At 39.4% G+C, this 16,521-nt stretch overlaps 2 protein-coding genes across 2 annotated transcripts in view; both read left to right on the forward strand.

Annotated features, from left to right (window-relative positions):
• The window catches only part of LOC140943885 (uncharacterized), a 31,484-nt gene extending 15,597 nt beyond the window's left edge, over positions 1 to 15,887 (forward strand). Inside the window, exon 7 of the mRNA XM_073393000.1 lies at positions 15,338 to 15,887. Coding sequence (XP_073249101.1) covers positions 15,338 to 15,790 — 453 coding nt within the window. The 3' untranslated portion in view covers positions 15,791 to 15,887. The remainder of the gene's footprint in view (positions 1 to 15,337) is intronic.
• Positions 863 to 8,883, forward strand: LOC140944977 (uncharacterized). The gene is made up of 4 exons (XM_073394087.1): positions 863 to 1,003; positions 2,374 to 2,487; positions 6,625 to 6,682; positions 8,383 to 8,883. Exons 2-4 carry the CDS (start codon positions 2,392 to 2,394, stop codon positions 8,718 to 8,720), a joined length of 492 nt encoding a protein of 163 aa, XP_073250188.1. The 5' UTR covers positions 863 to 1,003; positions 2,374 to 2,391; the 3' UTR covers positions 8,721 to 8,883.
• Positions 15,888 to 16,521: the final 634 nt, after the last annotated feature.

Raw genomic sequence — 16,521 nt, forward strand, 5'->3', positions numbered from 1 at the left:
GGAGCTCTTCAATCCCGCTGCATCTCGTGCGTGCTTTCAATCTTTAATCTCGCTCCATTTGCATGTAAAATCCCCAATCCCGGCCGTCAAATAAGGGAAATTCAGTATCACGAAGAACCTACTGGGGAGTTCTTCTTATCATTAAGGGCTAGTTGCGTTACCTGTTCAAGTGCAATTGAGCTATGTTCGCTTGATTTGGGTGGTATAACAATGCCTTTCCAGCCGAGACTAATGGATTAACAACTTTAAGTTGAAAATTGCATCTTTAGCCTTAAAGAAATTGTATCCACTTTCAAAATTTGATTCGCATCGCTGAAAATTTTGTTGTTGTTGTCAAAATGTTCGAAAAGTTTGTTTGGTCAGATCTAGTGTATTCTTTTACCAATCTTTTATTGATGTACGGGTAGTACTAAGCAATTTCGTTAGAAATATTTAAAATATAGAAAACTTTTTTTGAATAGGGATTTTGGACTGGACCTACTGACCATTTACAACCTCTCTTTTGTTTAGGGATACGTGACAACTTTTCTGTTACGCAATCGTGACACTACACAACGCTGATTAAGTTCAAGTGATTCGGTCGAAATGTTCGTTTAAATTTTGCTCTGAGTTTTGGAATTTTCTATCCCCTAGATGTAAACAATCTCGTTTTAACTTTTAAATAATTTGCATATCTTGCCATTCTATATTTTGAAACCAACCGCCCTCATAGACAGTGGTTTCTCAAGTTGCAACACCATGAGCAAGCTGATCTCCTTCTTCCTAGTCAGAAATTCAAAACGTGACACTGGATCATTCGGGAATTTTTTACCTGCCATTCACATTAGGTCCCTCTGATCGAATAGCAAATCTAAATATTATCATTCGCGGCATATGCCATAAAAATTAAAGTTTCTTTCTATCTACAATTCATTCTTTGGAAGTCAGTCGAATCCACAACTCAGCTTTCAACAGCGCTTCTATTGATTATTTGGAGGGATACATTAGTTTCGTAAGGACTTTGGTAAGCTAACTTTTTGTCTTTAAATTCAGCTTTTGCTGCAGTCTTTAAAGTCTTTGTGTTTAAGCTGTCTGATTCACAGAAACGTTTATTTCAACCAAAGAATCGAAACCCTTAGATTTATTCCATGAATTCTATTACTTTAAAAAGTTTCCGTTAAGCTTCCTTTTGATCGCAGACTCTAATACCAACGAATATCAGTTACAGAGCACTATCAGGCCCATTTGGTCGAAACCATCTTTTTTGTCTAAAGGGGAATTATTGATATTCTCCCGTTCAAAAGGATTCCAAGCATTGTTATCAACTCTATGCAAGAAATTCTCCGCCCTCATTCCAAGTTTTGAAAGTTAGCAATAACATCGACTTAGCCCTTTGTAAAACTAGTGGGCCAGTTATTTAAACGGAGCTTAGCCTTCGTTTAATAAAACCGCGTTCTAAGCCATTTTCATTTAATCCAACTCTTTTATCTAAACACCATTTATCGTGAACAATTTCAATAAATACTTTTTTTCTTAAATAACCCACTAAGAAAGAGGTCTGGAGGTCTATTATGATTCTTAATCCGCGGCCTAAGTTAGACTTCCTTTAAATAACCGACCCAGTAAAAATATGAGAGCAGCGAGTTAAGTATTAACTTTAACCAGCTTTAAAAGTCTCCAAAGCAACCTCAACAAGCATGAACACCAATGAAAAACTAAAGGAAAGAAGAAAAGAAACAACATCAAAAAAATGGCAGCACACTCGACAAATAGGGATCTTTTCCTAGAAGAGATCCTAACACATCTATGCTTTGGAATAGAATTTATTGCATGCAATTTCTAAAATTTACGATGTGTGTAGCTTCATCTTGTCGCTAAAAGTATGTCGCACTCTAGATCTTTCGCTGGTGTAGAGATCAACCATGCCTTAAGCGGCCACTTACAGGAGGATGAAAGCCAATGGAAAATTCTAAAACCGTCATCCAAGAAATTGCCGCTAGCGGTCGCTTCCCAGAGGCGGTCGTTTACGAGAGATTCTAAAAGAAGTTATTTGACTGGGAAAATGTTGGTGTTTTGGATAAGTGGTCTGTTGCTTTCAAGAGTTGTCGTACACTGCATACATGGAGGTTCGACATTTGTAGTTTTCGTGAAGCCGAGACACTTTGCTACCCACTAATTAAGGTTCACATTATGATCATTCACTCTTTTCCTTTATACTTGTATATGGTTTGGAGCTTTTACTCTTTATATTAATGATTTTATCCAAACCTTTCAGCTAAATTTGTTCTCAGGATTAACAAACAGGACTTTTCCTTCTTTACCGGTCACGATGCTATGGCGCCACAGGTGCAAAAAGTTAAAATTCAGGTTTTTACCCGTGCTTGTATTTCTCAGGATTGAGTTGAGAGGTGTATGAAGATGAAATTTGCTGTTTTCTTTATTGTTATGGTTTGTACCACCATGTATGTTTGCAAAGCGCAAGATCGATCATCAAATTTCTGGCACAAGGTAAGAAAAGCACTGCCAACGTAACAACGTAACATAGTCATACCGCAAAAGACACGTAATAGTATATTTGCTTGACCATTAATATCGATAGATAAAAAGTCGATCGCAAACCCAAATAGTCCCAAAATATTTTAGAGTTAGTAAGCTAATACTTCGTTTTATTTCTAATTAATATGACTTTTAAAGGAAAAAAATAACGTTCTTGGAAGCAAATCTATAGATATTACAAAATGTTTTTAAAATCCTCTTGCATAGATCTCCTTAATTTTCCTACTTTTTCTTAATCAACGGAAAATTTGCCCAGATTCTAAGCAGCCAATCAACGTCAATAATTACGGAAAGGGATGCCAAAAGGTAACATACAACCATTTTCCACCATTCTCTAACTTTTGAACAGTCGATGTGGTAGTATTTGCTTCAGTGTCCTTTAATATCGATAGATAAAAAGTCGATTGCACACCCAAAGAGTCCCAAAATATTTTAGAGTTGATAAGCTTACACTTCGTTTCATTTGAATAATTAATATGACTGTTTAAGTTGGTGGTCCCGTACAAAATGGGTTCTACAAAACTGTCACTGTCGTCTCTATTTTTTTTTTTAAAAAAACTATTGTCTGTTAAGGTTCGCAGTGAAAATAGTGCTGGCTTGAGTTAGTAGGGTTCCTCAGTGCAGCTAACAGTAGAGAGATTAAGTACCGCGTTTACGGCAAACGGCAAACGTGAGATTCAAGTTGAAAAATTTTCAAAATGAGAAATTAGCAGATAAAAACAGCTTAAGAGAGACGGTCAGGAAAAATCGACCAAAATCTTTATTTCGTGGCAAGAGTTGAAAAATCAACTTCTTTCATTTTTTGTTCATAGATAGCTTTTAGGTTGATAAGAAACCTAAACTAGATTGTTCCTGCCAAAAGCCTTTTATATGTGAGAAAAATTAGAAGATCGGTTTTCGATGTCGGAGTCTCAGACTGCCCTAGTTTTTAACCTGAAATTCCCTAGCATTAACTTTCCTCGCGTTCGCAAACGAAGCCGTATGGAGAAATTTGGACCCTTTCCATGAACAGAAAAATTCTTTTTCCCCCTTTAGAAGACACTTTCAGGGCAATAGCGAAGCTCGTCCTACTGAAATAATTCAAAAATGAGGGATAGGTTTTCAGGATAACAAAAACTTAAGTTCGTTACTCATTTTCGACGGAAATATTTAACATGTGGTATAACTCCAAATTCTCTTCATGCTATTTAAATCACACATTTAGACATTCATTTAAAACATACCTGGCAACTGGCTTGGGTTACTGAAGGATTTCTCTGTAAGACACCACCGAAGTTCAGGAAACACTTCCAATTTCGAAACGCACAAAAGCAGATATTTACAGCCTAAAGGCTCGATTTTCGTACTTCTTGTAGGTTTTCCCATCGCAAAGTTCCTTTTTTGAATCAAAGAGTGGGGTAAAAAGGTGAAAATGGGTCAATTTTAGCCATTTTGAAACAGTGACCTCTACAAGCCGGCGACTCTGCGTGACAATCTGTTCCGTGACTGCACGTGACATAACGTAAGCTTGAAGAGACGGAGCCGTCAAAATGACAGTCACGCATCACGGCGTAGTAACACAACGCAATTCTTGAAGGAGTAACATTTTCGATGCCGACAGTACGACCGGTATTTTGAAGGAGAAAAAGTCAAACGAGCTAGCATTCTGGTACTCACTTTTTATGGAAAAATAAGGACCTTAACAATGGTAATTCGCTAAGGATGACGGAACAGGAAGATATTTCGTCTTCTTACTTTTACGATCGAGGAAACTTGGAGCCGTTAAATAAGTTATTTTGGGCACGATTTACTATATTTACCGGACTTCGATGCTTTCGTTTGGAGGCTGCCTTCAAGAACCCAAGCCAATTCTCAGGTATGCTTTAGTTGAATGTCTAAATGTGTGAATAAACGAGGAGTGGGAAAATTTGGAGCTAAACCACATGAAGAATAATGCTGCAGAAAACAACTACTAAATTAAAGTTTTTGTCACCGTAAAAACCTGTTCGTCGTTTTTTAACTCGTGGGTACGCGCGAGCGTACCACGAGTTATTGCAGGGACTGAGATATGCAAATGAGTCACTCACTCACTCGTAGTAGACGCACTTCGTAATTAAACTATCGTTTCCAAAGAAGCACGCGCTCGCCGAAGTTCGGTAGCATCAAATTCCTCGCTGAGAGCGTGCATCGTGCGCTACAGCACGGTTAGGATAGAGGTCTTACCAAATTTAAGACAGGCAGGAATCTTTCAAATTAGTACGATTCAAAAGCCTTTGACCCGTCCAGGCGTTAAACTTGACAAGAAGATGAGCATTTACTCTTCGACTCCTTCAACTTCGATGCTGGCTTGATCTCCTACCTTGTAGTACTGTAGTAGGTTATGTGAATGAATGAATTTATGGCGGTCAGTATAAAACATGGACTGCGGACTACGGACTGCGGACTGGGTATAAAATACGGACTATAAAATAAGGACTGGTGAAATGTATGGTAAATAAAGGCACTTCTTCTTCTTCTTCTTAAGGACTTCCCAGGATTACGGAGGGAAATGGATGTGAGTTTGAGCATTACCTTTTTTAAAATAACAGCGGAAATCGAGATACTAAGGCATAAGCTAATGTTTTGCGTCCTACTTCGCGGAGGAGTTGTGTCGGCTTTGTATCGCATATGTTCTTTCATTGCCATGAAATGCATTTACATTGTTTTTTACTGTCAGTAGCCTAGTTTCAATTAGCCTTAATTTCATCCCATTGCTTCGAGTCGTTTTTATGGCTCGATCGTTTGCCCCGGTCGTTTGCCGGCGGAAGTTCCATGGAAAAGGCATTAAACTTGAGACTTTTCGCCAAATTATGAGACCATCCTCAATGGCGTAGTGGCTATGTGAGGTCGGGTCAAACCGAAGGTACCGGGTTCAAATCCTGCTAAGGACCTTCTTTCTCCCTTCTTCCTTTTTTTTTTTCTTTTTTGTTTTGTCTTGTTTGCTTATTTGTTTTGCTGTTTTTTTGGTTTTGTTTTTAAATATATACTTAAATAACTGTTACTAAAGTGCAATAAACAGCAAGAAAAGTATTGTGTTTCCAGAACAAGGATAGTATATTTGTAATATGAATTTCTATCATTTCCTAAAATTCACTGTGGGAAAACCAGAGGTGATAACTAATTGATTATTTTCTAAACAACGTACCCACGAGTTGACGATAGTCTTTCTTTGATTTAATTATGTTAGTTCAATGAGTCTTGATATTGCTTTGAAAGTATCTTCTAGTGAAAGAAGAATAGTTGTTCTATTGATGGAACGTGTCCACATTTCTCCTTGCGCCTTTATTTGCGAACGCGAGGAGAGTTGATGTCAGCAAATTTCGGGTTGAAAATCGGGCCATTTTGAGACTCCGACCACGAAAACAGACTTTTTGCGAGAACAACTTACATCAGATTACTTATCTACCTAAAAGCTGTTTATGGGCAAAAAATGAAGGGAATCGATTTTTCAACTCTTGCCACTCGATGGTCGATATTTCCTGACCGTTGCTCTTAAAACAACTGTTATGGATAGAATTTGCGTGAATTTACTGATTTTCGTGTAGTTATAAATGAACAGTAAACGATAAGTAAATGGAAAACTTGGTCACGTGGAACAAATTTGATAACGTTTGCCGTTTGCCGTAAACGCGATGCTTTAAAAGACCTGATGAAGGAAAATATGGAGACTCGTGAAAAAACATCTGGAAATTCTACAAAAGGTAGTGAGCTTCTATTTTTCCCAACCAATATAGTTAGCCCTTTTTTACCTTGTGAAAGAGTGAAATTTCCGCCATTTTTGTTCACACTACCAAAACAATTCAACCTCGTCCCCAGGTATTCTTGGTTAACGGTTCAATAATCTGCAATTATACTTCACTTTTGAAGTCATCAGTTCAATAATATGATAAAATTCGTCCAAAATTGGTCGACAATAGCTTGTTATGATGAATTATGCGTTTGATTTTAGCGAGTCAGAAACAGATAAATATCTTGAATAAATAATAACAACAATTATGTTTACGGCGAAGAGATTGTTATTGGAAGGTTATAGGTAGCACCTGAATCTCTTATCTCCATTTTCTTACACAGCCAGCAGCTAACATAGGAGCTGCCAATAAAGGCGACACGGCGTATTCGCCAAACACAGGTATTTCATAAGCCCAAATGTGTTTTTAAGTTAGCGTGTTTTTCGTTTATAGTTCGTAAGTTTTCTGCACAGTAATTTTGAGGGAGTCATTATAACTCCAAAAATGGAGTAAAAATTTTAGGTACATGATAACCCCTTTTATGGGTTACTTTAACTCCTGACTTAACTCCAAATCTGGGGTCATTTTTACTCCTTACATGGGTTGTTTTTACTCTTTTTGGAGTTACTTAAACTCTGAAAGTGGAGTAGAAATGTTAGGTACAGGATAACTCCTTTTTTGGGGTTATTTTAACTCCTCAATATCTGAAAAAGAGTTCTTTAAACACGTTTTTGGAGTTAAAATAACCCCCCCAAAAATAACTCTCCAGTAAGGAGTTCAATTCACCCCACCAGAGGAGTCATTATAATTCCTTGAAAATTACTGTGTGCTTTCTTCCCCACGCTCCCTCCCTTATCCTTGCTGTCAATTCAGGTTTCACATGCATAACCTGAGATCAGGCTCTATTTTCGTTTCAATCGGTAAATAAAATTTCGACGGGCGGCGCGTTAATATCGCGATTTATTGGCAACGGTCTTCCTTTGTCATGTCACTGGAAAATTAATTAACCGTCCCAGCGGTGCTTATGCGCGAGATACTCGCACGACCTACAGCTTGAACTGATAGAATCGACAACGAGTGTTGACGCTTCCGGAGCGGACGTAATATTGGTGAACATGAGAGTGACAACCTCGTTCCTAGGGTTCTCTTGAGAGTGAATGCATGCACGAACTGCCCCGAAGTTGCCCGATGTACACTTCAGCAACAACGACGACATGTAGTTTTCATAACGGGCGACTTTGGAGAGACCCGATACCGGTCTACGAACCTGAGTGAGGGACTTATATCAACCCACAGGGATAACTCGCGAAGTCGCGCATACACAAGTTAAGCAGGGGCGGCTGCGTTCCCCTCGTCCCCACCGCTAAATATGCTCATGATACTTGACCCGAGTACTTGATCAGTGCGAGATAATTTTGTGACTGTTTGACACGGTGCTCAACACGAGAGTCATATTATCCTTTCAACAAATCGTGTGATAACAGAGAAATTTTTTGAGAATCACTTTTACGGCAAACAGGGAACGTCAAATTCAAGTGGGCAATTTCTCAAAATGGGAAATGAACAGCTAAAAACTGCCAAAACTAATTCTTATTAAGGGCCTGTTTACATGGAGGTGGGGGCCTATCTGGGTTGCCCCTCCTTCATGTAACCAGGCCCTAAGTCTTAAATTAGTGCGAGACCGCAACTATTTTTTTGGTAGCTAAAAATAATGAACAATAACAGACAGGTAAAGGGACAACTTGATCACGTGCACAAAGTTTGTTGTTTACTGTAAACGCGTCTGTAAATCACTGTATTGTCATAACAACGTCGTGAGTGCTTAACCCGGCATGGTCTCAAGCTCTTGCAACATTTTCTTTAATAAATGTAACCATTTTACCAAGTGGTTTTGACTGTTTTGTTAGAGGTTCATCCGGCCAATTTAACATTCCATAAAGGACTTCGCAATTCCTCTGTACAAAACCAACACCAAAATACACCGTTAGCTCTGGTGCTAACAGTTTATGCTGCGGATTTCACTAACCCACCTTTGTTGAACACTCGATGTTAAGAGGAATCTTGAAACATCGTAATATTCCTCTGTCAACTTATCTCTTAGTGATCGAAGATTGGGATGTTGATAGCCTGAACAGTTACCTTGCAGACGGCATGAACTATACAGATGGAAAACTGGTTGTTCCCATCGGCGGAGTGTACTTCATCTACGCTCAATTCTACCATCTAAATGGTCACGCAATGAACGTGAATGTGAACAACAAACAACGTCTGCGGATTCAATCACCAACACATCCTCATAAGCATGGTACTTCGTACACGGGAAGCGTGTTCCACCTGAATGCTGGAGACGTCATCACCATGTCCACAGGGCCCGTAACAATAAAGCTTTACATGCAAAGCACGTACAGTTTCTTCGGCGCAGTTTTCATGGGGAGTTAAATTATAGTAAAGCTTAATTAAATGTTGCTTGACTAGGTCAGGTCTTTGCTATTTTGTAGAAGACATATTTCAATGGTCGTCTCAATTAACTTTGCCGGCAAAGAGATATATAATTGTAATATTTAATTTAAAGTTGAAATAAAGAAGAACAGTGTTAATTTCATCTCCACGGAGTATTAAAGTACAGTTTAAGTTTATTCTTTAAAACGGTACATATTCGATGATCTGTTTGACTACAGGAGTATTGTGGTCGTCTTCGTTAATAAAATCAGGATGCATTGAACGTATCGTCAAGAACCACAAGGAACCCACAACATTCGAAGACTACTCCTCGCTCGTGTTTTGCCCTGTGCCCAGGTCCCCTGGAAGTGAACCTCCCACTCCGCTGTTGTCAGCAGCTGAACGCTATCCTATGTTACGCACTCAGACGGCACCAAGCAGCAGTTTCTCTAACAACGAGAAAGCGTCCGTTCGAGTTCTCCGCTATGTGCATTCTATGCTGGAGAGCTTTTCGCTCCGACAGAAAAAGCTACCTGGTACAGAATGAACGTTAACGGCACAGAATTGGAACAAATCGTTGAGGCGCTTAAAATATTGTACCAGAGCGGTTGGCCAAGAGGACTTGGTATGGTGCACTAAATCCCAATCCTCGCTTGTGAATATTTACTTCCACCTCAGTGTGGTCCAGTCCTCACTCCCTCTAATTAGGTTGATTTAGCGACAACGGGAACGTCATTTGACGATGCGAAAGCACGCGGAATGGGACTATACTTGACTTCCGGTGCCCAATCTGCCGCGTCTGGCATTGGTCAAGCCAGTTCTTTGATTTTGCGCGCGCCGTCGTCAGCTGACGTTCCCCCTCTGTTGCTATATCAGCCTACTTACTTCTGTTCCGGTCCATTTAGGCCTTTTTTCTCCAAAATTCTGCTTAAGCCATGTTTTCAGTTTCTCTTGGGACTTACAATCGCCCCAAGGGAAACTGAAAACAATGAACGGCAACAGCCTTTGAAATAGGGCTATACCTTTTTACACTGCGACAAAGAGGGGCAGATAATCGGACGATCCACTTTAATTGTCGGCGCGGCGCAGCTTCGCTTCACCTTTTCGTATCTGTGAACAGAAGCCCTATCCGGTATTGTTTTCTTATGGGTGCAAGGGCTAATAGATATAGCAAAGCCTCAGAAGATTTTAAAGATTCAAACAGCGCAAGTCAGGGCTCGCATCCGCCTTGAAAATTCCTTGAAATTCGATCATTACTAACTTTATCCAACTGAGATTCTCCAGTACCTTGAAGATAAAAGTTACTATCCTACTGTGAAAGAACAAGAGCTACTTTGTAAGAGGTAATTATTTTAATTCACGTCCAATTCCTAACTGCTAGTAGATGCGTGGCAACCTTTGTCTCGACACAATAAAAAAGATGCTTTTTTAGCTTGTTTAGCAGTGTAAGATCATTTTTTATCCACCAGTTTAACGAAAGAAATCCGCTTTGTAATAATTACGTTTACCATAGAGTGTTTATATTTTATAAGGAAAACAATTGTACATATGAGTGCCAAAGCAAATGATCTGGAAACCTTTCTCAAGTGTCACGTCGTAAATTATTGTAAAAAAATTCCATATCGCTAATGTAAAGGTGGAAGTGGTCAAGAAATAAAATTAACGACCTCTGTATGTGTCTTCAATTTAATTAGCAAATGCTGTTCCTCACATGCATGGCGGTAATACCCTTCGAGGTATTACCTTTTTCCAGTTTTTACCGAAACGACCGAAATTCTTTATACCATTTGTCTGATTAACCAGTGCCAGGCTTCCTCTTGAGGCGGAGGGTGATTTGTTTTAATCCAGGCCCACTCGTTATCTGGTGTTCTGTAAATGATACAATTCTAAACCATTCCCCTTTTCGGAAAGTTTTTCAAGTGCATTGCCATTTGTCAGAAATTTTTTACCGAAATTTGCTAACAAATGGTAAGCGCCCCAGGTGTTCGTGGAAAATAATTCTAGCCTATATTAAAGGTATGGATCGATTCGACTCTTTCTTAACGGACACCTTTAAGACGTGACTGACACCATGTATTCCATTTATTTGACCCTCTATATGACGGAAATTACTCTTAGACGGACTTTTTATGCAGGTCCCAAAGGTGTCCGCCTTAGAGAGAATTCACTTTATGAGTCAAACGACAAATTATTTAATTATAGTGGACAGATCCACTCATGGTTTTCATAGAATCACTTCAATATTTTTGTCATGTTCATGTTCACATCTTTGTTCTTTATCGTTTTTTTCATCTTGGTTAATGTCCGTATAAAGGGTTTCGTTTTGTCTCTCGATTGTCACAAAACGCCTTTGTTTGGAAAATACGGTAAATTCTCTCTCAGACGGACACGTATGAGAGCGGCACAAAGTGTCCGTCTAAGAGTAATGTCCGTCTTTTTGAGGGTTAAACACTGAATCGATGATCGAACGAATAAAGATAACATAAGAATTTTAACGCTATAACTAGTAACAACCAAATGTTACGGAGTGCGGGCGACAACGATCGAAGGTCAAAACGCTTTTGCTCCAACGCTGCGCGTTGCGTACTTTTCACGTGACAAATGGTCCAAACACGCGTGATAAGATTACGAGTGATAGAAGGTCCAAACGCACATGATTAAATTGCGTTCTGTGCATTCCATTCATTCTTAGTGGAAGTCCAAACGAAAGCTGACTGCATACATGCGATGCGTGCGTAATAACTATCTGAAGATTAGGATTGCGGGCTCCTCTTGTCGTCCGCAACAACAAAAAACACTCTCGTAAGAGCGCAGTAAAGCAGTAGTGAGCACAAATTTTCCCTCGTTAATAGTTCTAAGTGAGAATGGCCTTATTTTTTAATGGCCAGTGCCGTTTGGCTAATAGTAAATACTTCTCTAGGCAAACTACTACGTGTAAAATTCAGTTTGACAATGACGTGAAAGCCATGGCCATAAAATTAAATGGCAGAGGTTGGTTTTTTTTTGACGTGATTTTACACTGTTTACCTCTTATTGGCCATAATTTGTTGTTGGTATATTACGAGTTTGAGTGTAAAGGTAACTTTTACAAATACGGTCTTTATTACACTTGGGTCCAAATGTTATTACAGATAGGACCTTTATTACGCTTGGGTTCAGAATGTTATTACTGATGAGACTTTTATTACGCTTGGGTCCAAATGCTATTACAGATGGGACCTTTATGACACTTGGGTCCAATTATTACACTTGTGCTTTCTGCAACAGAGTTCTATTGTACTGTCTCACAGGCACTAAAGTAATAACTCTCTTAAAGTACATCAGCATGGTTCAGGTCCCGGTTTTTTTATAAGTGGATAGCATTATTTACCGAATAAATAACTATCCAGAGGAAAAGTATTAAAGAAACCAATTACGCTTTCCATTGGATAGATATTTTCTCAGTGGATAGCGTTATCCACCTTTGGAAGAAATCGACACACTTGCTGTGGGCTAACCTGCTTAAAAAGACCGAGGAGTTGACCTCCATCTAGAGGCCAAGCGAGGTTTACATTTGAGCCCCTCCTTTTTGGCCGTTTTGAAGGTCAAGCGTGAAACTGAATCGGTGTTGTGTCGAATTACACTATGGGACCGTTTTAGTGACGTCATCTTTTCTTTTATTGGCGGTTACGAGGTTGCGCAGGAAACTGGGTCGAAATTCCTTCCCCCAAACAGTCCAATAGTGCAATTCGATACGACACGGACCCAGTCGCAAGCTCAACTTCCAAAATATAGCCAATAGCAATTTTGCCTCCTTTCCCATGCAAGGCGACTGGACAGTTCTTACGACAACAACCGGATGGCATGACAGGCTTAGGCCGGTTCAGGAATTTGGGTCCCCGCTGCTTAGGTAAATTTTTTTTTTACCTAAATCACAGTAGGAGCTGAAAGAGAAGCCACACTAAAAAGGAGACAAGCCTTACGGAGGTGTTATAAGCCGGATTAATCCTAACACGTTTTAGCGGCAAATTTTTCCCCATTAGGGTATACGAGTTTTCTTGAATGCCCGATATTTAATACAATAAAACAAATGTTTCGCGACTACTCTTTCTTTGCTGTTATATTTTTCGTGGTTAGCGGTTTTGTGCCGGCTTGGTTAAAAAATATACATCACTGGAATTTTCAGTTCTAAAACGCCTTTATCTTAGTTGCCATTGTATTAGTAAAGGATAACATAAATAAATTTGTTAGAGAGAAGTAAATACTCTAAGCGTTTATTCGTTAAACACAGGCAAATTAATGCCCCAGTGTTGTTGTTAGACACAGGCAAATTAATGCCCCGGTATATTTTGTTAGACACAGGCAAATTAATGCCCCAGTGTATTTATTAGACACAGGCAAATTAATGCCCCAGTGTATTTGTTAAACATAGGCAAATTACGGTATTTGTTAGACGCAGGCAAATTAACACCCCAGCGTATTTGCTGCATTTGTTAAACACAGGTAAATTAATGCCCCAGTGTATTTGTTAGACCCAGGCAGATAAGGATCAATTAATTCTTCGCTTGAAAAATCACTCAGCATGTCTATATATCTAATGCTCAGGTTTACAGATATTTCCTGGGGAAAGATCCAGATTTTTTGTAGGCCGGCTTATATTTACATGTATCGGGTGTATAACACACAAAGCTTAACATTTCTACGAGTAAAATGATTGTCCTGTTCGAAGCCCCTCGGCTTTATTGATAGTAACGCCATAATGTTTAACAGTTTCATTAGCGACTGAGCTGGTCCTCATAACCACTTCTGAGCTTCAGCGAACACTAAGATCAAGATCGATTAGCATCCTTATAGCGCCACGTTTTCGACACAACAGTCCGCTCGCATTTATAGCGAAACGTTTTCTTTATGTAAAGATTTGTAATTACTCACCTTGCGGCCGTGATAATAATTATTTACCTGTTTCAGTGAAGATCACAAGATAGCCAGCATGCATGTGCACAAGTGAAAATTAAACGAGGAAACATTCGTCTTGGGCGCCTTTGCATTTGAGCGCGCAGTAGAGCGAGATTACTTTATTTTTCCCGCTAATATTTCCGAATATGGTATTGCTGTAATAAATTTATTAACCCCAATAAGTAACGCAGCATCTTGCTAGTGTTCTTTGTTCTGTTGCTTTTTATAAAGTCACCGTCAACAGATCCAAATGTTCTCTGATTATGTTTTAACTGTTCCAAACGGAGAAATATTTTTAGAGAGATTTTTTTTAAAATTGGAAATAGCAGACACAGCATCAAATTGCTTGTGACCGGATATGTAATCAACTATCTTACCGCAGATTGCCATATGCCTATCCGCAAGGAAGGTAAATGGCCGCGTGCTTTTAACGCCTTGGGCAAATGCCTGCTGTGAATTCCTGAACCGGCAAAAGCCTCTCATGCAAGAAATAAATAAAACACGGCTTTGCATATAACTGGATCTTTTAGCAATCATTTGAACCAATTAATCATTTCTTTTTAGATAATCTAATACCGAGTAGCGGATTTAAGACTGAAGGTTTCAATTCATTTGGAACCTAGTTTTTGATAAGATTCACTGGCGCATGTGTTCTGTGGACTTATTTCATTCTGTACCTCTCACGCGCCCGGGTGTTCTTATTTTCTTCATTTTTCTTTATCTCTTGGTTGCCTTCAGGTTATTTGAAAAGCCAAGAGGCTACTGATCTTATGATCGATACAGAAGGCTGGCTTCACAAGGGTGATTTGGGATACTACGACAGAGACGAACATTTTTTCATCGTTGACAAAAAAAAGATCTTATCAAAGTCAGAGGGCACCAGGTGGGTCTTAACTTTCTTATACAGACCCTCGACAAGAGAACAGAAAGCGCAAGCTTTCACCGGTTTACAGCGGTAGAAGTCTACAGCAATCTTGCACTCTGCAGGTAGTAGAATAAATTTTACGTAGTATATGTATGCTAATGAAAAATAGTATAAAAAAAAACGTCACAATTCCCCACTCCAGAAACTATAAGGGAAATGGCTACAAGCTTTCGGCGCAACGATTTCTGGGATCGTTTGGGTGGACAAGCGGTACTTGTGATTGGTTAATGGCTGCCTTGAGTACCATCAACCAATCATAACTAATGCTTGTCCACCCAAACGATCCCAGAAATGGTTGCACCGAAAGCTTGTACCCATTTCCCGTATAGTTTCTGAAAAGGGGAATTGGACCGAATGCGCTGCTTTCCGAAGGGTCATCTTGCGACGAGTTCGAGAGCAACTGTGCATTGCCCAGTGGTGAGAAAGCTCGCGCGGCCTGCCGATGTGACGAAGGTTCAAATACCGACGGCGTGGTCATATGTGGGTTGAGTTCGTTAGTGGTTCTCGTCTTTGCTCTAAAAGGTTTTTCTATAGGTGCACTAGCTTCCCTTGTCTTTCAAAATCAGCAATTCCACATTCCAACTCGATTAGGAGTGTGGTAAAAGAAGAACCAGTCCATATTCCAGCTCTATCAGAGATATGGTGTACGAAGAACTAGTGAGTAGGGTTGCTACGTCTGAATTATAGTTACGTTATAACCTTAATATTTATTTATTAATATTATATTTATTATATTTGTTCCCTGTATTTCACCCAGGTTTCCCCATCAGAACTCGAGGCTCTCCTCAGGGCCCACCCGGCTATTGAAGATGCAGCGGTTGTTGGAGTCTCAAACCCTCAGATTGGAGAACTACCAATGGCGTATGTTGTAAGCAAAAATGAGGACGAACTTACTGAAATGGAAATCATGCAATATGTGGACGAAAACGTTGCACCTCACAAGAGGCTACGAGGTGGAGTGGATTTTATCTCAACCATTCCAAAAGCTGTGAATGGTGAAATACTTCGAGCTGAATTAAGAGAGATGTACAAAAGAAACAAGTCGAAAATGCAGGCACGAAGAGGATCGTTGCCTTGGAATGAGGAAAAACGTTGGTCTTCAAAGATAGACTCTATAATGGGTCCTAGCTCAAGAGCACAGCATCGTGGTACAGTTTCAGAAGAAATACCCAGAAATGTGGCCCGATCACAAAGTTGTGCACTTCTGTAAATAAAATGTTTTGTCTGTGTAATCTATGAGCGACACATTAAAAACAGACTTTATAAATAGTTCTTGATGAAGACCTGAGCTAGAGGGGGAGATTTTAACGTCTGGGATATGTGTGTATGAACCTTACACTGTTTCCAACTCGAAATTTTGGGCCATCATAATTGCCATACTATTATCTAACAAATTACCTGGCTTTCATAAACACAATATTAAACACTTCCAGCAAAAAAGTACTAACCTTATAAACACCAAGTTCACAGAAGGCTGCATCCCTATAACTTGGAAGTTGGCTGAAGTTGTTCCTCATCTACAGAGAGGGGAACGTGAGATGGCAACCAATAATCGACCTTTCTCTCACTACAATTACCAACCTTGTCCAAAGTTATTGAACGGATAGTGCATTATCAGTGTGTAGTTACTTTACTTTTAAGGGCAAATTGTCCTTCAAAAACCACTCAATAGAGACTCCTGGTATGATATTTTCTAGTCACTTCTTTCGGGCGGCTGATGATAAAAAAAATCCCGACAGTGATAATGTTGGATTTTCATTGTTAACGAAGCCTTTGACTGCATTAACCATGTCGTCTTAATGGAGGAGCTAAAACGTACTGTTGTTATTTACTCTGCTCTTCACTGGTTTAGAAGTTTTTTGTTGAAGTAAAGATGACGCACGGAGTATCGCATGGCATTATTCTTGGCCCGTTGTTGTTTAATGTGTACATAAGTGATCT

This window comes from Porites lutea, chromosome 7 (genome assembly GCF_958299795.1).
Source record: "Porites lutea chromosome 7, jaPorLute2.1, whole genome shotgun sequence".
NCBI classification, from domain to species: Eukaryota; Metazoa; Cnidaria; class Anthozoa; order Scleractinia; family Poritidae; genus Porites; species Porites lutea.